General features: G+C 37.4%; 1 protein-coding gene across 2 annotated transcripts in view; it reads right to left on the bottom strand.

Annotated features, from left to right (window-relative positions):
* UNC80 (unc-80 homolog, NALCN channel complex subunit) overlaps window positions 1–27,115 on the bottom strand; it is a 232,700-nt gene that overhangs the window by 49,152 nt on the left and 156,433 nt on the right. For both annotated transcript variants that reach the window (XM_025404486.1, XM_025404487.1), the window contains exons 35-46: window positions 23,149–23,292; window positions 20,187–20,287; window positions 19,103–19,189; window positions 16,162–16,345; window positions 14,350–14,444; window positions 13,186–13,275; window positions 12,486–12,587; window positions 10,456–10,636; window positions 8,775–9,043; window positions 6,741–6,875; window positions 5,070–5,208; window positions 4,277–4,373 (exon numbers count right to left, since the gene is read on the bottom strand). In XM_025404486.1, the coding sequence (XP_025260271.1) occupies window positions 4,277–4,373; window positions 5,070–5,208; window positions 6,741–6,875; window positions 8,775–9,043; window positions 10,456–10,636; window positions 12,486–12,587; window positions 13,186–13,275; window positions 14,350–14,444; window positions 16,162–16,345; window positions 19,103–19,189; window positions 20,187–20,287; window positions 23,149–23,292 (1,624 nt within the window). The remainder of the gene's footprint in view (window positions 1–4,276; window positions 4,374–5,069; window positions 5,209–6,740; window positions 6,876–8,774; window positions 9,044–10,455; window positions 10,637–12,485; window positions 12,588–13,185; window positions 13,276–14,349; window positions 14,445–16,161; window positions 16,346–19,102; window positions 19,190–20,186; window positions 20,288–23,148; window positions 23,293–27,115) is intronic.

The following is a 27,115-nucleotide window of genomic DNA, read 5'->3' as shown; positions in this document are numbered from 1 at the left end:
GCTAGGTGTGGTGGCGGGCACTTGTAATCCCAGCTATTTGGGAGGCTGAGGCAGGAGAATTGCTTGAACCCAGGAGGCAGATGTTGCAGTGAGCCAAGATTGTGCCATTGCACTCCAGCCTGGGAAACAAGAGCGAGACTCTGTCTCAAAAATAATAGAAAATAAAAAGGGGGGGTTGGGGGAGACATTTTCCAATTTATTTTATGAGTCCAGCTTAATCTTCACATCCTTGATACTATAGCCTATAGTATAGTCAGGCTATAGTATTATTACAAGGACTTTATAATAATGGAGGGTTACAAATAAACCTGCTAAAATGTTTACCAGTGGGTAGTTAATAAAGTAGTAGCTAAGCAAGACATCCTTTTTGTTTAAGCACTTGTAACTTTTTTAAGTATCCAGAATTGGTTTATCTTGAATGACATAGAACTACCTAGAATATCTCTTCTACTCCTAACTTCCCTGTGATCCTAGCAATAAAATTCATTAGATAATACCTTTATAAAAAATAAAAATTACAGATATAGCTCTCATTAACATAGTTGTAAAAATGCTAAAAAAAATTGCAAACCAAATCTGGCAATACTGAAAAACGATAATTATAATATACAACCCAAATACAGTTTATTTTTAAGGAGGCAGGAAAGTTTTAATTTTGAAAATAAATCAGTGTAACCTATAACACTTAGAAAATAAAGAATACAAATCATATAATCATCTCTATAAATAGGAACATTTAGTAATATTCATTGTCCATCAATAAGAAAACTCAAACTAAGAATACAAGGCAGATTCCTTAATAATTAATTTATTAATGAGTAATAAAATTACTTCCTTAATCTTTACTGGTATATTACAACAAAATCCTTTAGCAAATATTATTCTTAGTGATGAAATATTGGAAATCCCCTCCATACCCTGAGATCAGAAATGAGACAAAGATCCCACCATCTTCACCATCATCACTTCTTTTTTTTTTTTTTTGAGACAGAGTCTTGCTCAGTCGCCCAGGCTGGAGTGCAGTGGCGCGATCTTGGCTCACTGCAAGCTCCGCCTCCCGGGTTCTCGCCATTCTCCTGCCTCAGCCTCCCAAGTAGCTGGGACTACCGGCGCCCGCCACTACGCCCGGCTAGTTTTTTGTATTTTTTTTAGTAGAGACGGGGTTTCACAGTGTTAGCCAGGATGGTCTCAATCTCCTGACCTCGTGATCCACCTGTCTCGGCCTCCCAAAGTGCTGAGATTACAGGCGTGAGCCACCGCGCCTGGCCTCTCTTTTTTTTTTTTTTTTTTTTTTTTGGAGATGGAGTCTCGCTCTGTCGCCCAGGCTGGAGTACAGTGGCGCGATCTTGGTTCACTGCAAGCTCCGCCTTCCGGGTTCACGCCGTTCTCCTGCCTCAGCCTCCCAAGTAGCTGGGACTATAGGCACCCGCCACCACGCCTGGCTAATTTTTTGTATTATTTAGTAAAGACGGGGTTTCACCGTATTAGCCAGGATGGTCTTTATCTCCTGACTTCGTGATCCGCCCACCTTGGCTTCCCAAAGTGCTGGGATTACAGGCATGAGCCACCGCGCCCAGCCTCCATCATCACTTCTATTTCCATTTTGTATTAAGGTTCTAGCTAGTGCATTAAGGACAGAGAAAGGAATAACGTGTATAAATAAGAATTTGAAAGGATAAAATACAACTCTCATGATTTGCAGATAACATAATTAATTAAATAGAAAACACTAAGAGATCACACATATAAAATAAAAAATACTGCTAACTTCATTTGAAAATGGGCAGAAGACTTCAGTAGGCACTTTGCACAAGGAGATGTCCACATTTCAATAAACATTTATCTGAAAAGCTTCCAAACCTTTTAATTTGCAAGAGGAAAATGGAAATTAAAATGATAATGAATGTCACTACAACCCAAATAAAAAGACGGAAGATAACAAGTGTTGATAAGGCCATAAAGTACTAGAACATTTACATACTGTTGGTGGGAATGAAAATTGAAACCACTTTTTGGTAGTATCTACTAAAGTAAGAAATACTCATATTCCATGACTTAGCCTAGCATTTCCATCCATAGAAATGCATACATATTTGTGTACAAAAACATTCACTGTAGCATTATTTATAATACCTTCAAACCAGATCCAACACAAATGCCTGATAACAAGAGAAGAAATAAATAAATTGTAGCATAGTCATACAGTGAACTATTGTAAGTGAATGAAAAAGAATCAACTACTGTTATACACATTTATATGCATTTATATGAACGAATCTCATGAAATAATACTGAATCACAGAAGTCAGCCATTAAAGAGTAGCTACTATACTATTTCAGTTAAATAAATTTCAGAAATAGGCAAAACTGATTTATCATATTAGAAATCAGGATAGTAGTGCCTCTATCTGATTTTTCTATCCAAGTGGTAGGTAGATGTGATAACATTATGAACACTTATGGAACTGTAAAATTGTGATTTTTAAATGTTTTATGTGAATGTTTCACTTAAATAAAATACTGTTTTTAAAAAAATTAAGTGCAACAGAGACTTGCTATTACAAATGTTGAAGTCCTGTAAGTATGTTACTTATTCCCATGAGAGACATCCCAGGGAACCACTGCTTAAGAAAACCTGACCTTACTGACATATCAAGATGTCATCTGGTTTAAACTGACAGAATGGAAAATTAGGGAGGATTTAAAAAAATTCTAATTTAACTTAACAATATTAGACTGGCCTTTAACTCACAATGACAAGCAAATTTGATTGTGAACTCTCATACCTTTTGATTTCAATGTGTTTCAATTTTAACGTGAAAGATAATTTTATGACTCAATGGAAATTTGGTAAAATTTGAAATGGAGAATTTTTTAGTCAAACTTAGGTGTTCCCTATGTTGTGGGAATTTTAATTTTGGAGAATCTATATGCATTTTATTATTGCAGTGTCTCAATTGCAGTATCTCTGACATATCCAGTTAACAATGTAGCTGGACACACTTGGAATGGAAAATAGAGCAGAGAGATGTTTACAATCGTCTGTAGAATGGATTTGGAGTTAACTTAATGCAGGATTCGATCCATTCTGGAACTTTTTCTAGATCTGTGGTATTATAGGAAGAGCAGGAAAGTGGGAGTACAACCATCCTGCAGCTTTGCTCTCCTGAGGGCCACAGCCACATCTGTGCCTGACCACAGGCATACTGTTTTTCTCCCCATTGCTCAAGAAGACAAAAATTCGAGAATGTTGGGGAAAACATTTCTTACTCATTCTTCATGTTTTCTTCCAGTAAAAAAGAGTTCAATTAATATAAATCCTGGCTCTTCTTGGCCCTTATTCATTCTCTTATGGGGGAGAGAAACAGGCTTAAGGTGCAGGGAAAATGTATAAAGATATATTCGGCATAATCAGCCTCGCTCCTTCCTTCTTCCTGGAAGAGCCTGTCAACAGAGTACAGCTTTTAATAGATCAGATTTAAATCTCAGACCAGAGCCAACATCTTTGAATTGGGATGACTCACTCTTCATGGGAGTCTTTTGAATTCTCTGCACTTGGCAAAATGAAGGCAAGATTGATATTCTTGCCCCTTGTGTTACAGAAATTCTTATTGCCCCTTGAAAGGAGTTTTCTTAAATAAATATCTGTTATGACATTTCGTTTGCTACTAATTTACATTACTTGTGAGGAAAAATATTTTCTAACAAGACTAAATACCGTAGCATCTGCACAAGATCCAAATTAAGGGATTTCAAATGAATGAAGATATACTATTGTTTTCCAGAACCTATGCTATGTTTCCTAAACTTAGTTTGTTTCTTCTTTTCTTTTTTCTCTTTTTTTTCTTTTCCTGACAGTCTTACTCTGTTGTCCAGGCTAGAGTGCAGAGGTACAATCACAGCTCACTGCAACCTTGATCTCCTTGGATTAAGTTATCCTTCTGCCTCAGCCTCCCAAAAAGTTGGGACTACAGGCGTGCACCACCACACCTGGCTAATTTTTAATTTTTTAAATTTTTTGTAGAGACAGAGTCTCACTATGTTGCCCAGGCTAGCCTTGAACTCCTGGGCTAAAGGAATCTTCTTGCCTCAGCCTTCCAAAGTGCTGGGATTATAGGTGTGAGCCACCACACCTGGCCTAAATTTACGTTTTGAAAGTTTACTTGTCAGAATGTTACAGACTGATATTACTCAGCATAACCTTTGTATTCATTCAATTTTATTTTCTTTGCTGTATTTACTTATGACAAGGCACAGAATAAAGGGCTGCAGATACCTTCTGAATGATTCGGGAGCATATGCCACCACAGTGACACAGAGCTTAATGGCTTCACTGATAGAAAATGTCAGATCTTCGTTTCCATAGCAGAAATCTGAAGGAACAAAAAGTAAAGGCACACCGTCAGAGTGGATTCAGCAGGAGATAAAGAAGCACCTATTACTCCTAATGTTATAATTCCAGTACATACTATAGCTTTTTCTTGTTAAATTTTATTCCTACACTGTGAAAACTACTAATTTCTTCATCTAAAGGGAATGAAATTCTGTCTTCTAGTTTTGAACAATCAGATGTAAAATAAAAGTACTCTTCTGGTGTGTTTAAAAAAATCTCAGATAATAGAAGATACTGAAGGGCATTTAAATTGTCTGAGGTTGAGGCTTTATCCTTGAGTTGTCTCTGGTTCTACACATTCCATGATAATAAAAGACCATTTTGGAGGGTTATTCACTTAAGAGTTACCCAAGATAACCCAACTTTCTGAAAATTGCAGTGCTAGAGCAATGGTCTACTGAGCATCATTTTAATACAGTTTTCATGGCAGGTAATTCTTTACTCTTTAGGATTCATAAGAAATTTAAGAAAAAAAAAGTACTCATTCAATTTCGACTACTGTTTAATTTATTTTTGCTACTTTGATTTAGCTATATATACACACACATTTAAGTATATGTATATGTGTGTATTTTATATATATATATATATATATATACATACATACATACACACACACACATATATTTAACAATTGCAATGAGAGAAAGAATGTCAAAGCAAGTTTTGCTTTTACCTAATGACTTAAGAGGCTTCTCAGCTTTGACCAGTTCTAAGATGTCTAATATGTCGGTGGTCTCTCCCTCTAGGGATTGCAGCAAGTCAAACAGGCACTGAGCTGACACACCTTTGCTGGGCCCATTATTGGCAGCATCCTGATAAAGAAAAACAATTTTAGTTTATTGACTCCCACCACCGTATAACTATAGCTTGACAGGAATTCAAATTTTATAAACGCTATTACCAGTAACAACTACAACATCTACCTGGAATTCAGTTTACATAATTCTGCATCCAGCAATGCTGTGATTTTGGAGTGGTACACCTGGCTTTTAAGGGATCTATTAAATTCTAATCTAGAACAAAAGAGATATTTGTAAAAGCTCATAAAAATACAGCAATATATGAACTTCCAAAAAGTTCATATCAATGATTCCTTTAATCGAAGATGGTAGAACTAAGGAAATTTCTATAATTGATTGGTTGAATACTACAAATATGTTTGAGGAACATATACTTATTTTAACTAACAACCCTGGGAATTTCACAGGTCTTCTTTGATAACGTATCTCCACATGGAGATACTTACAATTTCAAATCTATTTAAGATGGCTTCAAATAATTCATTGACACAACAAATCCTTATGAAGTTCTTCTGTGTCAGGCACCACGCTATGCACTGAAGTTATAGAAAACCAAAACCAAAATGCAAATAAAACAACAATACAACAATAACTAAAACCAAACAAACAAGCAAAGACAAAAACATACAAAGGTCTTGCTTTCATGAAGATTAAATTCTGTTGGTTGAGTGTAGTAGAAATTCATGTTAATAAAACAAATACATATAACGTGATATGGTGGTAAAAACTCTGAAGAAAAAGAAAAACAAAGCAAGGTAGGTGGTAGAGAGTGACAAAAAGGAATGAAAATTGGCAAACTTTCCTTTTACCATTTTCTATTTTCCATCTCTTTTATGAATTGAATATTTAAAAAACTGTAGAGTTGGTCTATTTATGTGTTAGGAGCTGAGATGAAAGCTGAAGAGGAATGTTGAAGAGAAATGATATGCTTGTTGAAAGAAAACTTATTTATGGTATGCATGTCTCATTGGTTAAAGAAAGAGAGCTGAGAGACTGAATATACAAGCTGTCAATGACTAGATCATACATAAAAACAGAACTTCGACCCACAACCTGCAGCAACCTTCTCAGGAAACCAACCCATTGTCTACAATAACCAGCCCAGGAAGCCAGCCTAAGTCAGGCTTGTAGGAAGTCAGGCTACTAGCTCCAGTGGTGATCAAACAATAACCTCTGTAACAATTGACCCAAAGTAACCAGGACTTGCATAATAACTGAGAGCTTTCCTAATTTTTGTCCCTGCTTCCAACTTAGGACCAACCAGAGAAAGCCCAATATACACCCCTAACACATCATTTATAAGATGCCCCACTTCTAGTTAGTTCACCTGCAGCTTCCCCAGGACAATAGCTCCAATCAGGACATACCTGAAGCCTCCACTTTTTTTCAGTATACAGCTTTCCCACTCCTCTGCCTGCCTTTGTATCTCTGCCAAAACACAAGTGATGGTAGCCAACTCCTTTGGCATAGTAAGCTCTAATAAATAACCTTGTTTTTCTAACTTTGTTGGTCTTCATTTTTTTTTTCCCACAGAGCTTACTCACAGGAAATTCCAGGAGAGGGGCCACACTAGCAAACAGCTGGAGCACAAAGGGTTTCCGGTGTAGAATATAGAACTGGTGACAGGCAAATTCGATGGCTTGACGCAGCTGGGGATTGCTTTCATAGTCAGAGTACACCTATGGAGAAATGCCAGATATTCGAAAAATGCCTTAATAAAGTATCAAAGTTGTATTCACTTTTAAAACTCATGGTCATAGGAAGCTTGGAGGGAAATAGCTAACTTCGTAAACTGGTAGAGAGGAATGTAAAGTGGCATAAACTTTCTCTAGATAAATTTAGTAATACACCTCAAAATGCTAAAAATCGAAACATACTTCTTTTCCAGGAAGTTTGTGACTAGGAATTTATCTCAAGGAAAGGACTAGACACTTGTATAAGCATGTATATATAAGAATGCCTGCTGTAAGACTGGTTATAACAATGGAAAACTTGAAACAAATTATTCATAAATATTACTAGCTTAAGTGAATTACGGTATATACAAACCATAGTATACTGTGTAGTAATTTTAAAAATGCTGTAAGGCTAAATGTAGCTATATAAAATGCCTACGATATTCTTAGTGCTATATGAAAAAACTAGGTTACAAACTTGAAAATATATAATTTTGTGTGTGTGTGTGTGTGTGTGTGTGTGTGTGTGTGTGTAGGAAAGAGTGCTAGGATTTGGAAGTATAAACAACGATTACCTGGGAGAAAGGATTTGAAGTGGTCCTTATTTTTGCTTTAAACTTTCTTCATCTTTCCAATTTTGTAATGAACATTCTTGCTTTTGGTAATCAGTAAAAAAATACTTACTAAAAAAATAGAGAAAATTGCAACTATCTAAAAATGGGGAAGAGAGTCCTGTGATAGTAACTTTCTTGCCCCCATAGGTTTAGCAAACTTCACTTTGTATAAGTATGGGTTGTGTTCATATGAAATTTTTATCAAAACTTCCTCAAAAATAGAGAACTAGGATGAGCCCCTGGGCCCTGCCTGATTTTATTTAGTACTCCTAAATGTAGCCAGCTATACATTAGACACGAGTAAATAAAAATTGTTCGCTAAATTACCTTCTCGAATCCCATTACATCATATTTACTGGGAATGAAAATCTCTATTCAGTTAGAAGTCAGGGAATCTCTTGGGAGAAACATCAGCTAAACACGTGCCATACATGTGACTCAAGAACAGAATTCCTCAAACTTTCTAAGGCAGTGGTCCCCAACCTTTTTGGCACCAGGGACTGGTTTCATGGAAGACAATGTTTTCATGGACCAGGGTGAGTGGAGGGGATGGTTTCAGAATGAAACTGTTCCACTTCAGATCATCAGGCATTAGATTTAGGAGCATGCAACCTAGATTCCTTGCATGCACAGTTCACAATAGGGTTCTGGCTCCTATGAGAATCTAGGGGTGGGGGTTCCTTACAGGCCACAGACCAGTACTAGTCCATGGCCCAGAGGTAGAGGCTTCCTGTTCTAAGACATCAAAACTACTTGAAGGTCTTGTCAAAAACACAAATTACTGGGCCCTGATCTCTGAGTTTCTGATTCAGTAGACCTGAGATGGGCTCCAAGAACGTGCATTTCTCTTTCTTTAATTTTTTTTTCTTTTTAGAGATGGGGTCTTGTTATGCTCCCCAAGCTAGTCTTGAGCTCCTCACTTCAAGAGATTCTCCCACCTTGGCCTCCCAAAGCACTGGCATTACAGGTGTGAGCCACCACACCTGGCTAGAATGTACATTTCCAACAAGTTTCCAGTTGATGCTGATGCTGCTGGCCCAGGGAGTACAACTTAAGAATCACTGTCCTAGACTAAATGGGAAATATCCCAAGTCTGGGGCTCTCAGAGTAGAAAGGAATATTGTGAACTCTTGCAAATTTATGGGGGGATTTCATTTGTTGCCTTCTGTTGTCACAAAAGAAGATAATAACTCCATCATTAAAAAGTTTCAGTATAGATCTAGGTGAGCAGCTAGATATAAGCAGTACTCATGTTTATTTTCTGGTTAGGAGAGGAGGTTCTGGGCACCTGCAGCATGGTGGGGAGAATCCACTGGTAGCCGCTGAGAGAGAAGAGGTGGTTGAAGTGCACCGCGGTATTGATGACGGTGGCAGCGTACTGCCTGAGCAGGGCACTGTCTTCTGGGTGGAGGATCAGAGCCCCGTTAAAAACATTGAGGAAAAGCATGATTTCGTCTCCCCATGGAAACTCGCTCGGCATGCCCAGGAACATTTCCTCCAGGAGCTGGATCCACAAGCTTTTCTGAAGAGTGTCGAGGCCAAACAGTTCCTTTCCAGCTGTGAGAACATGAAACAGCAGAGACAGAATTAGCCCCACACCAATCCTGTCAGCCTGGGAGGTGATCAAACCCAAGGCGCTGCTGTTCTCCGTTTGTTCCAGCTCCAGGATGTGAAGATCTACTGCTGAAATGTTTTTCAGCACAATATTACCGGCCGTAATACAGCACTTCCTGTTTCTCCGTGGACTTTCATCATCACCTCTTAACTAACTGTGGGTAAGGCAGAGCAGGCATTGGCAGTGTTTTACTGCTAAATAAGCTGTCAGTTGGAGAAAAATAAATTATTTCAGCTAGAAAATGGCAGGGATGGGACTACTGCTTGGTCTTTTAATTAATGGTCAGAGGCTACAGCTCTATCTACTCCTGCTGAAGCTGAAGCTTTTTTTTTTTTTTTTGGAGATGGAGTCTCACTCTGTCACCCAGTCTGGAGTGCAGTGGCGCAAATCTTGGCTCACTGTAACCTCCATCTCCTGGGTTCATGTGATTCTCATGCTTCAGATCCCTGAGTAGCTGGGATTACAGGTGCCCGCCACCATACCCAGCTAATTAATTTTTTTGTATTTTTAGTAGAGACAGGGTTTCGCCATGTTGGCAGGCTAGTCTCGAACTCCTGACCACAAGTGATCTGCCCGCCTGGGCCTCCCAAAGGGCTGGGATTACAGGCATGAGTCATTTTGCCCAGCCTGTCTGAAGCTTCTGGATGAGGGCGATAAAGCACAGGGATGCTAATTTAATTGTCTCAAATTAATAACCGAGTAACAGAGCAAGGCTCCAAAGTGGGTCTCTTTCTGTGTCTATGTCTCTTTCTCTCAATTGAGGCATTATTTAGAGTAAAATGCAGAGATTTTAAATGTGGAGTTCATTGAATTTTGACAAAAATATGCACTATGCACTCATGTAAGCAACATTCAATCAACATACAGACAATTTTCATCACCCTTCTGCCCCTTTCCAGGAAATTCATTTCCTCCAAATCCAGAGGCAACCACCATTCTGATTTCTATCATTCTAGATGAGTTTTGCCTCTTTTTGAACTTCACACAAATATCTGGTCCTTGTTTAGTCAAGTATTCTCCTACCCCAACAACACCATCCTACCCACGCTTCAACTGCTGATGATTAGCTTAGAGCAGTGGTTCTCAAAATAGGGTGCTTGGGATAGCAGCATCAGCATCACCTGAGAACTTATTAGAAATGCAAACTCTTGGGCCCCATCCTGAAACGCAGAGGTGGAGGGCGGGGCCCAAAAATCTGTGTTTCAACAAGTCCTCCAGGGGTCTCTTGTGCACACTCAGGTCTGAGAGCCACTGGTTTTACGGCACCCTCTGCTGATTCAGATGCTCTCCATTTGAGAACAAAACAAGTGCGTTAGAAAAAGCCCCAGAGAGGCAATGTTTCTTTGTTTGATACCTTGAGGATCACTGAAGAGTGAAAACTCAGCATCAATAGCACTTCGAGGGAATGAGGGCAGGCGGAGGAGGTCTTCCTGAAGCATGGAGACATGGGACTGTTTGTGGGCTGTGGGGATCTTCTGGGTTAGGGAGATGAGAAACAATACCCGCCCTACTTCTTCCAGCTTCCGGGTGAACACCTGGAAAAAATAAAAGCAGGAGCAGACAAAAAGGAGAATTAGAAACTCCAGATTTATAGACAGAAGAAACTGAAGGAAAAACCTTTAATGGCAAACTGGGTCGATAAAGTGGGAAAAGGGGAAAAGTGAAAAGAGGGAGACATGTGTTTTTTTTCCTTTATCAGAAGAAAGAGCAAACAATACTTAATTGCCTCTCACTTCCTTCTGCCTGCTTTACAGAAGGAAATGTAGGAAATGTTCCTTATGGAGTTTTAGGCTGGAGAAGAGCATAAGGCAAGCATTGTCAAGAATAGTTCAATATTAAATAGAGCCCATTTGTTTGGATGCTATAATATGGAAGACCTTCACTAACAGGGAGCCCGTCCGTCAGTTCCAATTGCTTCTACCATTGCCACCAATGCCTTAAGCTGTTTCCTGAGAGTTCCGGGTTTGTCTTTTAAAAAAACAAAGACTGATGTGAGATCCAGGAAAAACCTATCTTGGGACAGAAGCTCATGGGTCCTTGATTGGTGCTCCGAGTTTAAAGGGCATACACATGGGGCTCTTGGTTCTCAGGTCCTTTTCTGTTGATGATTAGGAAGTTTATATGCAGTGAGTAGCTACTGAGGAAACTTCTGAGCTAGACTCATAGGCCTCCATATTATAATCTCCCTGAGGAACTTAGAAGTCTAAAGGCTCTAACTTGAAGTGTACATGACAGCAAGAACTCCATTTGATGGCATTCTTTGACAACTTGTTCTTAAACATGATGAACACACACACTCACACACACACACAGGGAGAGGGGGAGAGAGAGAGAGAGAGACACTAGGGAAGCACCATTATTGATTAGGGTTTTAATTATCTTATCCTAAAATCATGGGCTGGGGTAATTTGGGGAGAATGGTTTTAGAAATTGTTTATATTTAAGATGTAACAGTTTTGCCCAACATCTCACACCTTGCAACACATTAAGTATTTTCTTTCTTTTAAATAGAATGTAGGTAGTTAATGGTAGCTATATTTTTAATTACTTAAGTGGTCTAATTCTATGCCATTCTCACTCATTTCATGAAGATGTTTTTGGATATTTTGATGCCAAATTATTATCCTTGATATGTACAGAAAATTGAAATGATCAAGTATCCTGAAATTCTTTAAAGATTTTATTTAAACAATGAATGCAATAAATATGCAATATTAAAATTGTATCATTTTTAGAATTGTGTACTAAAGTTATATTTTGCATGCAGAATAGTGACTTTCCTTAAGCTCAAAGTCTGATTTGAGATTAGATGTGAATATTATTCTGTTCTTCAACCTTAAACCTAAGTACAGCTGCTAGACTATATCTCTTCCTGTTTCAAGATAAATTAATAACATGCCCAAGGTCAGATCCCCGGTCAGAGGCAGAACTGGGATGAAGTCCAAATCTTTGAACTTTAGTTTAATGCTTTTCTTTTTCAGGCATACTAGAGTGACCCCTTTTACTTTGTAGCCAGCTAGTGTAAACCACTGGGATAACTTACATAATTACATTATGTGTATTTCCAATCCAATTTTACAGAATGTGAAATGAAAATCTACATTTAGAAAATAATAGGTAAATAAATTAGAATATTTCTATTGTTTATACTCAATAATTCATTATTACACTACTCCAAGTGAGTGTTTCTTAACACCTTTAAGCAATGATCCAATTTGTAAATCTTATACTCTTTGGGGGAACAATTTATTGAGTAAGGGCCAACTATGGTCTCCAGAGAGGGTCATAATGGAATCATAGAATCTCAAAGTTGGCAATATATGAACAGATATCTACTCCAACAACATGACAAAACCATGAAATAAAACTGACGTGGTCAGACACCTGTTTCTGAATGAGTTCCTGTCCCTTCTCCGGATGCATATGTACAAGGTTCAGCTGGGGAGATACCGACCTCCGGAAAGGATAAATATCTCGAACATAGGTCTGTGTGAATTACACAAAGAGAAAAAAAAAAAAGAGTTCAAAAGATTAAACATTTATTCTCATTTCTTCTTTACCCAAAGGTCTAAGTACTAGGATGCTATGCCAGGAAAAAAGCAGCTAAAGGCAGTGTACTAAACAACTCTTTGGAAGATCACTGTAAAGTGATGTCAGCAAGCATCCTGAGGCCCCTTCTGCTCATTTGATCAGGTCAGCATGGTCATGTTTAACACGGTAGAACAGAGATGCAAAACAGCATTCAAATTCCAAATAGACACACACAGGTATTATAAGGGCAATGTAATTTTTCATGTAATAATGATCAATAACTAAGTGTCTTATCTAGCTTATCTCATTTAACTATTACAACTGCTCTAGCATGGATACCATTATCATTACCTTCATTTTACACAAAAGAAAACCAAAGGGTAGAAAGGTGAAGTTGCCAGTCAAAAGCCCCACTGATAGTAAGATGGTGTGACCCAGGTGGTCATACTATTACCTTCTAAGAAGCGATGCCTCCCTGATTATGAGCCACCCTCAGGTAGGCATGATAAGTCTTTGGCACAACTCAACAGGGATGTCATTACTGGTGTCTTACCTTATTGTAGTGGATAAGGTTCCATCGTTTATCCATAAGAAAATAATGTGTTGACTGGGATTCTGGGATGTTAAAAAACTCCAGACACTCCTAGAACAATAGCAACAAATTTTACTAAATGTTTACCAGGAAGATATTATGTCCTAGGTAGTAAGCTGACAGATACAAATTTCGAAAAAACAAGGTAACCTCTTACGAGGATTATATATATATATATAGATGTCTTACATAAATTGTATACATTAGATATGTGTGTGTCTTATATAAACTGTATACAGTAGATATGTGTGTGTGTATATATGTATATACACACACACACACACACACACACACACACACACACACACACACACCATGGCTGCATATATACCCACACAGAGTTATCCAAAGAATGGTACCATAAAGACTGATAATGTGATATAAACCATCTGCTCTCATAGTGTCCAAGATATACGATTATAAATCAGACTGAGTGATGGACTGTGGAGGAACAGTGGCACCTACTGGTCTCAGCATCAGGAAGAAAACATGTTTAGAGAAACATTTAGGAATAATATAAACTATCATGCACTGTGCACATTATATAGTATATACTAGGTATAGATAACTTGTATAACCTGAACCAGTATCTCAGTACTGTTGAAAATGAAACTGAGACTAGAGAAGTCCTATCACTTGATTTAGGTCACACTGGTTGTGGTGAAGGCAGCGTTTGAATGTACTCTGTTTGCCTTCCTGCTATCCCACCATTCATCATGAGTATAGAAATGGAGTAGTTGTTGAAGTTGGGCCTTAGAAATTCTCTGGAGATGTCTGAGTGAAGCCAAAAGGAGCAGTAATGACCCTTTCCACTGAAATAAGATGCATGAGTTTGGAAAAGTTGATTTTTTTTCCAGAGGTCTCTTCTACTTACATCTGGGCCCAGAACTCTGTGCCTGAAAATCAGATTACTGACAGTTTACTGACTAAAGTCAGTAGAAGTGGGGAAAATTATGGAAGGAAATAGCATAAGGGAATAATAGTGGGGCAGATTTTAGAAGAGTAAAGAAATGCATACATCCATTGAAAGATAGAAAAATGCCATTTTCTTCTAAAATGAATCTTCAATGAGGTGGCCATAGCATTGTCCTTAAAAAAATTATTTCTGTTAAAAGTCATTCCTACCTTCAACAGGGCTTCAAACTGAGTGTCTTCATGGACTGGTAACTGGGTTGGGATATCGCACTCATTCTGTCCATGAACTACCAAGGTTTTAGTACCTACAAAAGATAAAAAGAATAATAAACTGACTTTTGCTATAGGAAAATTTGTATTTCAAAGCATAAAGTATTAAAATATTAACAATAATCTGATGTTTTTACTGTTAATTACAATACTTAATTCATAGTTACATATATATATTTATTTATTTTTTATCTGGAAGTTTAATATTAATACATATATATTTTAAATATATTCACTTATTAAAAGTGATAGGTATGGAGTTCTCAATACTTTTTAAAAAGTTTTATTTTTAGTAGAGACAGGGTTTCGCCATGTTGCCCAGGCTGGTCTCAAACTCCTGACCTCAAGCAATTCACCCGCCTCAGCCTCCCAAAGTGCGGGGATTACAGGAGTGAACCACCACGCTCGGCCAAGTTCCCAATACTTCTACCTGTCTTTTACATGCATAATTGTATTTAAATCTCACAGCAACCCCATGATGTGGGCATTATGATTTTTATCTTACAAATGAGGAAAAAGAGAAATGGAATAACTTAAGAGACATATTTATTTAGTGGAAGAGTTAGACTTCAAACCTCAAGCATTGCAACAAGTAATACATCCCTGTTTTCTAGATGAGGTGACCAGGCAATAAAGGTTAAGAAAATATAGACAGAGATATTAGCAAAACCAAAACAACTACTTGAAATGTAGCTTAAAGCTACATTTTCTGTATTCTTCTTGGCTGATTGAGACAATATTTATTCTACTTCATTCATTAAATTACAAATCTTCGTGAACAGTATGATATACATTGACTTTTAGTGAGTTGTCTTTAAGTATGTTAAAAATAGGAGTTTCTTCACTGTAATAAAAACTGATTACTTTTTTTGGATAATCTACAGAACGTATACATACACAATTATCATTTATTGAATGCTTATCATAAGCCAGGTGTGGCAGCAAGTATTTCACATATCTCAACTCATTTATTCCCCACAATCGTGAAGTATGAATTATATCCCTATTTTATACACAAGGAAAGAAAACTTTGAGAAATGATGTACTTCTTCACAGTTAATACTAGTTATGTGACTAATAAATGGCAGTGCTATGATTTAAACACAGGCTTCTTTGCTGAGAGAACCTGTGTTCTCATCTCTACATAATTCTGTCTTTCACTTTTATTCAATACATGTATCATCTCAAATTTTCTTAGTCACTGCACAAGGATAAAGGGATTGTCAAAATCTTTGTCTTAAGGCAAAACAAGCTATCTGAAGTGAAAAGGAACCGTATCTTGAGTTTACATCACGCTTCATGTTCCTTTGTAATGCTCCTTCTTCCTGCTTTCCCCTTTTCCAATTTTTCATAAAGCCTTCTCTCATGGAGTTTACAAAGAACTGGAGTCCATGCCATACAAACAATATTATTCTCCTTGCACTGCCAAAAATTCACTCAAAAAAGCTTTCAGTTCAGCTGGCTCTCTGCGATAGACTTAAATAAATCTTCAACCTTGGCAGCCCTTCAAGGACTGATTCATGCGGATCTCAGTTTTGAGTCTCCCTTTTCAGCTGGCAACCGCTGACTTTTTAAAGGGTCTATTGTATTTCCTCTGATTATATTAAACAAAAATTCTTTGAAGCACTCAATACTGCGGGCTAGGACTCTGAAAATTTTCTCATGAATGAACGAGCCTCTTAGTCTTTCAAAGGACTATTTATAATTTTTTTTTTTTTTAAGTTATGTTACTAAAAAGTACTAGTGGCTTACCTGGCATTGAAGCGGTCACCAGGAGCTTCACCTCGCACTGCTCCTTCTTCATTGTCTGCTTGAGATCCTTGAAGAAGAGGCCCTCCACGTAACCCACCACCTCCCACAGGAATGTCAGGGTGGCTGAAATGGCATCCATCCCCCACTCGCAGGGGGTCCGCACAAAGTACATGATTAATCCTACCTAGAAGTCAGGATAAGAAGAATTCACAAAGCCACAATAATCCTGAGCTCACATTCTCATTTCCTTAGCTTTTCTTGTTTTAAACTCGATCTTCTGTGCCTTCGTATTCTCCGTTCAAATGCTTCTGTAACACTTTCAACGTTACCAGGAGAGGGCATAACTGGAAAACTGACCACACAGGCTCCTGTACATTTTCATATATCCCTAAAATGGCGAATTCTTAAGAAAAAAGCAGACCATTCCCCCCGCCCCCCACCCAGGCATCATGTCACTTGGTAGCTAGGTACTTAGGCCATCCAAAATTCATCTGTATATGAAGTTTGCCCAAGCACTATTAGCAGCTTGGATTATGTCTAATAGTCTCAAAGCTAAGAGCACTCTGCTTGGCTAAGTTGGTGAACTTCAAAATTTTTGTGTGTCTTCTTTTTTTTGTTTTTAAATTTAGGGGTACATGCGCAGGTTTGTTACACAGGTAAATATGTCATGAGGTTTGTTGTGCACATTATTTTACCAGCTGGGTTGTTTGCATACCTTCTAATGTAATTTTGAAAAACTGTGTGCCCTTTTGCACTTTTTAAAGTTGACATCTAACATGTCTCATTCGAAATTTATTTTTTATTAATAGGAGGTAGAATATGTTCAGCATTCTATACATTGAAATAAGATGACGACTGACTATAATTGGAATAGTTGATGAAATAAGTTTCAATTATCTTATTCAATAATGTGCAAATATTCAGAAAGAAATAGTGTACTTTTTTTTTCTTGTGTGTTTTAGCCACTGTTTCTTCAAAAATTTTGTAGTCCTGGAAAACTTTCTAGTTATGTTGAAAGAATCAGAGTTGCAAACCTAATTTGTTTTGGTGTTCTAAATGATGGACACCCTAAGGAGGGCCAACTCTCACCCTTAATAGAAATTTATAAAACATAGGACCAGATAGAAAGTCCTATGGGTTAAAGTGCATTGATCAATCAGAAAAATCGATTTCTTAAAACTATTAATAACATAGAATACAGATTCTTTCTCCAACCTACATGCCTGTCAGTGCAGCCTGGCAAGCTCTGGGGTGGGTCTTCCTTGTGTGTGCTAGAATAATGGTTGAGATGGCAGATTTACTCAACAAGTGTTAGTGCGTATCTGTAAGTTGAGCATTTGGAGATTTGGAGATTTATTTCTTTTAAAACTATCTGGGCATCAAGGTCTTTTAAAAATATTTTTGTTGCGGAGCTAAATAATGGAGGAGAGCAATGGTCTGGGCAAGCATTTCTCCTATTCAGTGACCTGGGGGAAGAGGCAGGTACACGGACAAGCGAAAGAAACACTGAAAGCACTCTCGCCTCCAGTCCCTGTTTGGGCTCCTTCCATACCAACCTGGATGCAGTGTAAATTTTAGCAGGGCACACACTTAAACTGAGGGAGGCCCTAACATTTCGCTTTCCAAATCCACCTTTGGTTTTTGTATGGTGTAGACAGAACCCAGAAGTAGTGGATGTTTGGCTGGAAAGCTTTCCAGATAGAACGGCCGTAGGCTGTTGTCACTGAGCGGGTTGCTGTAGCTGGTGGACTTCCTATGTTAGAGCCATATGGGACTCATGGCAAGAACTCAAGGGGTCTAAAGCACCCAAAGAAGCTGAGGGGAGGTTGAATCTCCCAGCAAACACTTCCAGGAGCAGACAGGCTTTGAGTGACAGTAGCCATGGGCTTGAGTTTGTGCCCATCCACCAACCAGCCGAAGAACATGGTCTCACAAACGAACGACTCAGATAAAATGCAAGGGGTAAGATGTGGAACGAAGGTCTTTATTCTACCCAACTCCACATAGCTATAGAGACAAAAGCAGTGGGAAGGAGGGAGAATTCCTAGAGACTATGCATTTTTATCCAAGAGAGACTGAAAACCACCAAAAAGTACTGTTTATGTTTTGGTACCGGTCTGAACTTAAATCTGGATTGGACATTTATTCATTATTTTTTCCCTTGGCAACCAGCAAGTAGACACTCAGGAGGAAGATGACCAAATTAGTCTTAGACAAGAGAAAGGAATTACAAATGTTCTCTGCACATGGGGGTTGTGGTGTGAGTTAAATTTATCACCTTGCTAAGGATGCATATGCATATGGATAACTGAAGGAGTATGCCCGGCACAGACACTAATTTGGCTATTGGTCTGCCTGGATTAAGGGGCAGTTTCAAGCAGTAGTCATCAGGTGCTAGTCCCCAAACTGCATATTCATTTGGTGTTTACAAAAAGAATGTGAAGAAATTGGTAAGTCTCAGAGGATCAGGAAAGAACTGCCAGGGCAGTTAAAACTGTCATAGATAGCTGCCATGGAAAAATACATACACAGAAACTTTCCATCTAGGACAACAGTTGCATCTGTGTGTGTGTGTGTGTGTGTGTGTGTGTGTGTGTGTGTGTGTGTGTTTAAACACAGATAGGAAAAGAGGAAAAAATACTAAAAGAACACATGTTTTCTCAACAGAAAACCAAAATAAAGAACAAACATAAGGAAGTTCTATATTGCTAAAGGAAGACAGAGAGGAAACTGACATTTCTATTGACTGCCCTCCATATGCCAAAGAGTATGCCAGGCAGGGGCTTCCCTACACAGAAAGTATAGGGAAGCGTAGGTGAATTTAGTTGACCAGAATTCGCCTTTAGTGACATAATTAATGGAAATTTATTGAAAAAAAATCTCCTAAGACCTTTTCATGATGGTGCTGCTTCGTAATTGGAAATGAACATTTTTAACTCACCAAATAGTTGAATAGGATGTGAGATGTCTGAGCAGGAAAGTCTCCGATATTCAAGAGAAGTTTGCGCAGCATGTACATTAACTCATCCTGAAAGAAGAACGGAATTTTTAATGTTTCCTTCAGCTGCCATGCTGTAGAAAATAAAATTAACTTCTTGAAAATTCAGGCTTGGGGGAGGGATTTTTCTTACTTTTGCCCACATAATGATTTTAATTATGTTCAAGATTTTCATATAGTATAGGTGATACTTGTTAAGTAGTATTTAAACCATCTGGAACACCTTTCTCCTAGGAGCTAACACTTAAAAATCACTGAGCAGCAAACGACTTTGTTCTTTTTAAATTGACACTGTGTGTGTAGGTCACAGGCAAGTCACAGGAAAGTTGTATATTTAGTTAACTCTATTGGCCATGGTAGCCTGATATGATGGGAATGTGAGGAGGACCTATGTTGAAAAATCATTAAACAAACCAGGTTTTTGTGAACTTCCTAATTCTGCTTTCTAGATTTTGAGTCAAAGAGAAAAAGAGAGGTTACGAGAGAATAGATTGAAATGTCTGTAATTAACTTTACCTTTCAGAAACTAAACTTAACCTTCCAGTGAATATGACTATAGCATATAAATGAACAAATAATTTTTAATCATCGCTGTATTTTGCCATTGCTTGAAAAACTACTTTTATTTGGCATACTATTCTTACAGGGTGGTCTGACAAATCAGGATTTTGGTTAATGAAAAATTTTAACATATTCTAATAATCATACCTGTATCAGACTGCCAAGCAATCAGAATTCAATGAAAGTACTCAATAGTAGGAACATTATACTTAATTTAATCTTGCAGTATTTTAGGATCCTCACTAGCAATGTAACATACACATATGGAAGCATGAATCAATGGAGAAATTAAAAAGAAAACAGCAATTAAGTATTGCTCATCATTATCATTATTTAAAAAGTACTTATTGGCTGTGTATTGGAGGGCACTGAGTTGCATGCACTGCACTACAAAGTTCTTTGCATGATTTTAACAGTGTTCACACTTGTAGCCACAGAGCTACACTAAAAAGGAAGAGGAATTTACTTGTCTATTGCTGATGGTCAGTTTTTCCAGAAAATGTCGAAGAACCGTTGATGGATCTTCAATTAGACAGTTCCATAAGACTTGTTGAGCCACAGCACTCACTTCAGAAGAGAAAGAAAGTTGAACATTTGTCTTAAATGGAGATAAGTCTATGAGATAAAGTATTTGACAATTTACAAGCTTTAGTATCTCCTTTTTGCCTTAAAAAGGCTCTGTGAACTCTTCTCTTTTGAAAGGTAGATATTTGTTCTCTTCGTTGTTGTCTCTGAACATTTTCATATGTAAAGAACAGGTTACCAAAAAGTGTAGGAGTTGTCTTCAGGTATCAGCAATGCTTTTGCAAAGAATATCTCTGTGAATATATGCAATTGTCTTTGTTGTGGAAATCACCCCAATAATAGCAGTAGTAAGCACTTATTAAATTGCAGTCATATTTTATTGTTTATTTTATGGAGAAACTGTGAAGGACTATTTGGTTTTTGAAAATATGTTTTGGTTTAGAATGCATATGAATTAGGGATTTTTTTTTCTGTCCACATGAATACTTCAAACAGTATCTCCTTCAGCAAGATAAAGTAGTTGAGCCAGTAACAATTAGGTTCTCACTTCTAATGAGGAAGTCTTAAGAATAAATAATTAATCCTAATGAGAAAGAAAGTGCTATTTCCGTGGGGAAAGTGGTCAGGCTAAGATTGTCTAGAAGTGCCCAGACTAAGAAAGCAGGTGGGTAAAAAAGAGGGCCAGTAAACACCAAATGGTCTTTAGTTTGAATGTGTTTCCCAAATCCATTGGTTTTCAAAAGTAGGAATACAGAATTTAGCATAAATTTATTTCAAATAAATGATACCAATTTTTGATTCAGAAACAAACCATGCAATTAAAGTTAAAGGACATATACATAATATTAACAAAAATATAAATCCAGAGCTGTAGCTTTCATGTGTCTCTACAACTAATTAAAATAGGTGTGAGTTTTTCTCACGTTGAAATTGATTACAAAAATATCTTTACATGTGAAATAAGCCAGGCACAGAAAAATAAATACTGCATGTTTTCACTCTTTGTAGAAGCTAAATAAGTTGATCTCTCAGAAGTAGAGAGTAGAATAGTGCTAACTAGAGGCTAGGAAGGGTAGGCAGGAGGGAGGCATGGGAAAGGTTGGTCAATGGATACGAAATTACAGCTAGATAGCAGGAATAAGTTTCAGTGTTCTTTAGCACTGGAGGGTGACTATAGGTAACAGTAATTTATTCTATATTCTCAAATAGCTAGAAGAGAGAATTGTGAGTGTTCCTAACACAAAGAAATGCTATTTGAGGTGAAGGATATGCCAATTACCATGATTTGATCATTACACATTGTATGCAGGTATTGAAATATCACTGTACCCCATAAATATGTACAATTATTATGTATCAATTAAAACTTCAAAATGTTCATATTATTTTTATTTTCATTGCTTAAGTAAGGCAGTTTCATGCTTAAAACATGAAAAATACAAAAAAACGCAAGGAGAAAAATAAGACTGGGAAGTCCACTCATCACAGAAACAATTATTAACAGTTTGGAGTACGTCCTTTCACATACATGAAACATATACTTACGTGCATTATTTTATTTTATTTTATTTTTTTGAGATGGAGTCTCACTCTGTTGCCCAGGCTGAAGTGCAGTGGTGCGATTTCGGCTCACTGCAACCTCTGCCTTCCAGGTTCAAGCAATTCACCTGCCTTAGCCTCATGAGTAGCTGGGATTACAGGCATGTGCCACCACGCTTGGCTAGTTTGTGTATTTTTAGCAGAGACAGGGTTTTGCCATGTTGACCAGGCTGGTCTCGAACTCCTGGTCTCAAGTGATTCGTCTGCCTCGGCCTCCCAAAGTGCTGGGATTACAAGCATGAGCCACCATGCCCACTCTACTTACATGTATTTTAAAATAGTACTATATATAGAAAATATTCTTTGATATTTGGTTTTTTACTTAGCAATATATTAACACTTTTTATATTAATATTCATCTAGAATGCAATTCCAGTGCTCACGGAATGTTATCATATGGAGGTACTATGATTAACTATGATTAGGGATTTATAGTCTTTCTAAAATTTTTTATTTTAAATAATGATCAATGTACAACATCCTTTATATAGCCCTCATGAATGTCAGGAACTTGCTAGAAGCCAGATCTATGTCAAAAGTTTTTCACACTTTTAAGGTTTTTGATACATATCATGAAACTCTGTTCTAGAATGCTTGTACAGAGTTTTATACTTCATCAGCAAAGTATGAGGATGCTCTTTCTCCTGCTTTTTCGCCAGCAATAGATAATTTTCATTTAAAATAATCTTTGCCAACTTTGTAGCCAAAATGTAAGATTTAGTTACTGTTTTAAACAACAATGTTGTTTCCAGGTGTTACTGGCCATTGGATTGCCTGCTTATATCCTTTGCCCATTTTTCTAATGGGGTTTTTAAAAATTATGAATGAGTTATAAGAGCTTTTCTAAATGTAATGTTAAGAAATTAACCTTTGTCGTCACAAATGTTACTCATGTTTTCCCTTACTTTATTGTTTCATTTTGCAATTATTCTTTTTAGGTAGTTAGTACATCTGGAAAGGTAATCACATAAGAGAGATGGTATTAGTGGTGTCAAGTTAATAGCTAAAAGTGACTGTTTGATTTCTATGTGGCCAAATTAGTGTTCTGTTCTCTGGTCACAAACAATGCTCCTGGACCCAACTATCTATTTTAAATGCAATTTTTTGGCCATAAAGGTAGAGGGAGAAGGAAGTGGAGAGAGTGATAGTGTTAGCGCAGTATGTTGGAAATCTGTAATTATAATATATGCATAAAACAGTTCAACACGTGGTCAGTAGATAATGTGTTTAAGAGCAACCTACTGTCTTCTATCAGATAAACAGCTTAAGAATATCACTGATGATCCAACTGTTCAAAACTGTACCTGCTACTCCATCTTCCCGCACCTCACCATCCTCCATCAGATGAACAATGGGAAGTACTGCTGCACAGATGCATGCTGGGAACACTGCTTGTGGGGGCTGAGGCACATGGTGGTTTGGCGTGTGTTCAGTGGTATGTTCCTCATCTAAAATGGGAGACAAAATCAGGGTGCTTTTCCCAGTAATGTAATTCTTTGTTGTTATTGTTGTTTTGAGACAGGGTCTCACTCTGTCACCCAGGCTGGAGTGCAGTGGCATGATCACCGCTCACTGCAGCCTCGACTTCTTGGGCTCAAGAGATCCTCCTGTCTCAGCCTCCAGAGTAGCTGGGACCACACAGGTGTGCCACCACATGTAATTTTTTTATTTTTTGTAGAGATGAGTCCTCACTATGTTGCCCAGGTCAGTCTTGAACTCCTGGGCTCAAGCAATCCTCCCACCTCCACCTCCCAAAGTACTGAAATTACAGGCATACATAAGCCACTGCATCTGGCCTCAGTAATGTAATTTTAATGCAACATTTCTCAGTTCAAGGCCTACTTATTTAACAGCATAATCCTACCAATGAGAAAATGCCAACATTTTAAAAAAGATGACATTACACAAAGTGCCTCTTCATTTTATAACAAACAAAAAAACCAGCCCACTTTCCAAGTACCACTATTCTTGTTTGGTAGAGAAGCAAAGCACAGACATTCTGGGACATGTGGATCAGCTCAGAATGTTAAATCAATGAAGATAAAATTCTAAGCAGAGACTAAGACATTTTTCATAGATGCAACTGGTTGTGTGCATATAAGTGTGTGCAAGATGGTAAGCAGTAATATGGGGTAGAAGAAAACACACATGCATTTAGGATAAGAATGACATAGCCCACTCATATTAATGTTTTCATCCTCATTGATAAATACAATAACAAATTAATAATAAATATAATTGCATATAGGAATAAAGGGAAAAGTTTAGATTTAGTAGGCGAGGAAGGTAGAAAAGGTATTTAACAGCTTATTAATATGAAAATATACATGTCATTTTTCTAAAGCACTAAAGAACTGTGAGTGTTTGATTCTCATATTAAAACTTACATGGCTATTTGGGATTTTAGAAGGCCTATGGACTAGAGGGTAAGAGACTTATACTGTCATTCTCAGTTCTGGCTTTGAGAGGTGAAGCAGCTAAGCTTCTGGGTTGGATGGGGACTTGCAGAACTTTTGTGTCTAGCTAAAGGATTGTAAACACACCAATCAGCACTCTGTGTCTAGCTAAAGGATTGTAAATGCACCAATTAGGACTCTGTAAAATCGCACCAATCAGCACTCTGTGTCTAGCTAAAGGATTGTAAATGCACCAATCAGCACTCTGTAAAATGGACCAATCAGCACTCTGTAAAATGGACCAATCAGTGCTCTGTAAAATGGACCAATGGATGTGGGTGGGGCCAAATAAGGGAATAAAAGCTGGAATAAAGTAAAATAAGGGAATAAAAGCTGGCCACCTGAGCCAGCAGCGGCAACCCACTAGGGTCCCCTTCCACACTGTGGAAGCTTCGTTCTTCCACTCTTCACAATAAATCTTGCTGCTGCTCACTCTTCGAGTCTGCACTACCTTTATGAGCTGTACTCACTGTGAGGGTCTGTGGCTTCATTCTTGAAGTCAGCAAGACCAAGAACCCACCAGAAGGAATAAATTCTGGACACAGCCTCATAGTAGATGCATACGGAAATCTTTAAAAATGTATATAGATATAGTGGGCCAAGCACTTCTGGAACAGTGGAGTATAGATCCCTGAAATCTGTTCCTCCATAAAAACAATGAGAACACTGTGAAATACACTTTTTTCGGAGCTTTCAAAATTAACCAAAAGCTTGGAACTATTTGAGGACCATGTATTAAAAAAACAAACAAACAAAAAGAAAAAAAAAAAAAGGAAAAAGAAAGGTAAACTCTTGGTAAGACCAGTAGTACTTCTGGCATTTTAACTTGCCCTACTTACTCACCTCTTCCTCTTCCTAGGTCCTTAGGAGCCTTGAAAATTGACAACCTTGCAACCATTGTAGCTGTGAAAACCAGCAGCCTAGTAGCCACTGGATGGGCAGAGCAGTTTTGGGGCTCCCTAAAAGCCTCAACACCAGAGAATTGTCACTACTTGACCTATCTAGAACCCCATGGAAAATCCCTATTCACAGGATTTGTCTTTATTTAGCTTGACTCAAAGCTTACTTAGTGCAAATAGCTTTATCCCCAGGGCATTTACAAAAAAAAGAGAAAAAATCAGCAACAATTACTTAACATCGTAGCTGTCTGAAGTGTTCATATCAGTTGGGAGAAGCTGGAGGCTGACAAAAAACTTAAAAGGGAAATCTGGGGAATGAGATTTCTAGAGGGCTTGCAAATCACTGACATATTCCTGGGTATCTAGATGGCTGTACATGTGTACAATGTTGTGCACATGCCCAGGAAAGACCTGAGAAATTCCTGATCTCTCATATTTGGCTAACCTTTAAACTCTACACAAACAGAAAGTACAAAAATGAAGGCTAAGGCAGAGTTTTAAACTACTGGAACACTGAAGATGTGCCTCAACACATCCAAAGTGGTCCTCAGTAAAGGCTGGAAGACCTGGAAGACTTATTAGTTCGAGGCACTTAAAATCTCTGTCTAATCATTACCTGACCACTAATGCAACCAAGTGGGGATTTCAGTGCTCATACTCAACAAAGCTTAGGGACTTTACAAAATTACTCAAGGAAAATTACTAAACAAACAAATAGCAACACAATAACAACAAAAAACCCTCATGAGGAAAGGGGGACAATTGATTGCAGAGTTGCCACATTATACAATTCAAATTGTCCATTTTTCAATAAAAGTTATGAGACATATAAGAAACCAGGAAAATATTGCCCATATACAGAAATAAAAGCAGTCAACATAAACTAACCCTGAGGGGAAGCTTAAATGTTGGACTTACTAGACAAAGATTTTGTCAGCTATTATAAATATGTTTTATTTTAATATGTTATACATTTTATATAAAACATATTATCTTATAAAGTTATAAGATAAAGGTATAAATAAAACTATGTCTTTCACATGGCATATCTTGTATATTAAAATGGCAGACATAAATCTTACCTTATCCAAAACTGCAATAAATGTAAACTGACTAAATAAACAAAAGGCAAAATTAGCAGAATGGATAAAAACAAACAAATATGAATCAACTGTTATGTTCTAAGATACATAATTTAGTTTTAAAGACACAAATAAGATGAAAGAAAAGGATGAAAGAAGATATGCCATACAGACAGCAATAAAAAATGATGTGGAGTATCTATGTTAACATTAGAAAAAGTATACTGTCAGTGAAAAATTTTTACTACAGGCAAAACAGAGCATGTTATAATGATAAAATGATCAATCAGAAAGACATAACAATTATACAAATATCTGCATCAAGATTTCATGGTATTGAGAGAAGGATTGACATACAGATCAGTAGAACAGAAATGAAAGACCATAAATACACTACTACATTCATGTTCAATTGATTTTTGACAAAGGTGCCAAGAAAATTCAAGGGAGAAGAATAGTCTTTTCTATAAATAGTGCTGGGACAACTAGTTATCTAAATGTAAAATTCTAACTCATAATATGACAAATATTAACTCAAAGTTGATCACACGCCTAAATATAAATGCTAAAACTCTTAGAAGAAAACATAGGAGTAAATCTTTGCAACCTTGGATTAGACAATTGTTTCTTAGATATGACACTAAAAGCACAAATGACAAAAGAAAAAACACACACATTGGACTTAATTAAAATAAAAAACTTGTGTGCCTCAAAGTTACCTTTAAGAAAGTAAAAAAGACACTCGCTTCTCAGCCTTTTGGCTAAGATCAAGTGAAGAAAGTAGAAAGACAAATTATGAAATGGGAGAAAATATTTGCAAATCATATATCTGAT

The sequence above is a fragment of the Theropithecus gelada genome, chromosome 12, assembly GCF_003255815.1.
Source record: "Theropithecus gelada isolate Dixy chromosome 12, Tgel_1.0, whole genome shotgun sequence".
Taxonomy (NCBI): domain Eukaryota; kingdom Metazoa; phylum Chordata; class Mammalia; order Primates; family Cercopithecidae; genus Theropithecus; species Theropithecus gelada.
This window is presented reverse-complemented; position numbering and strand designations above follow the sequence as displayed.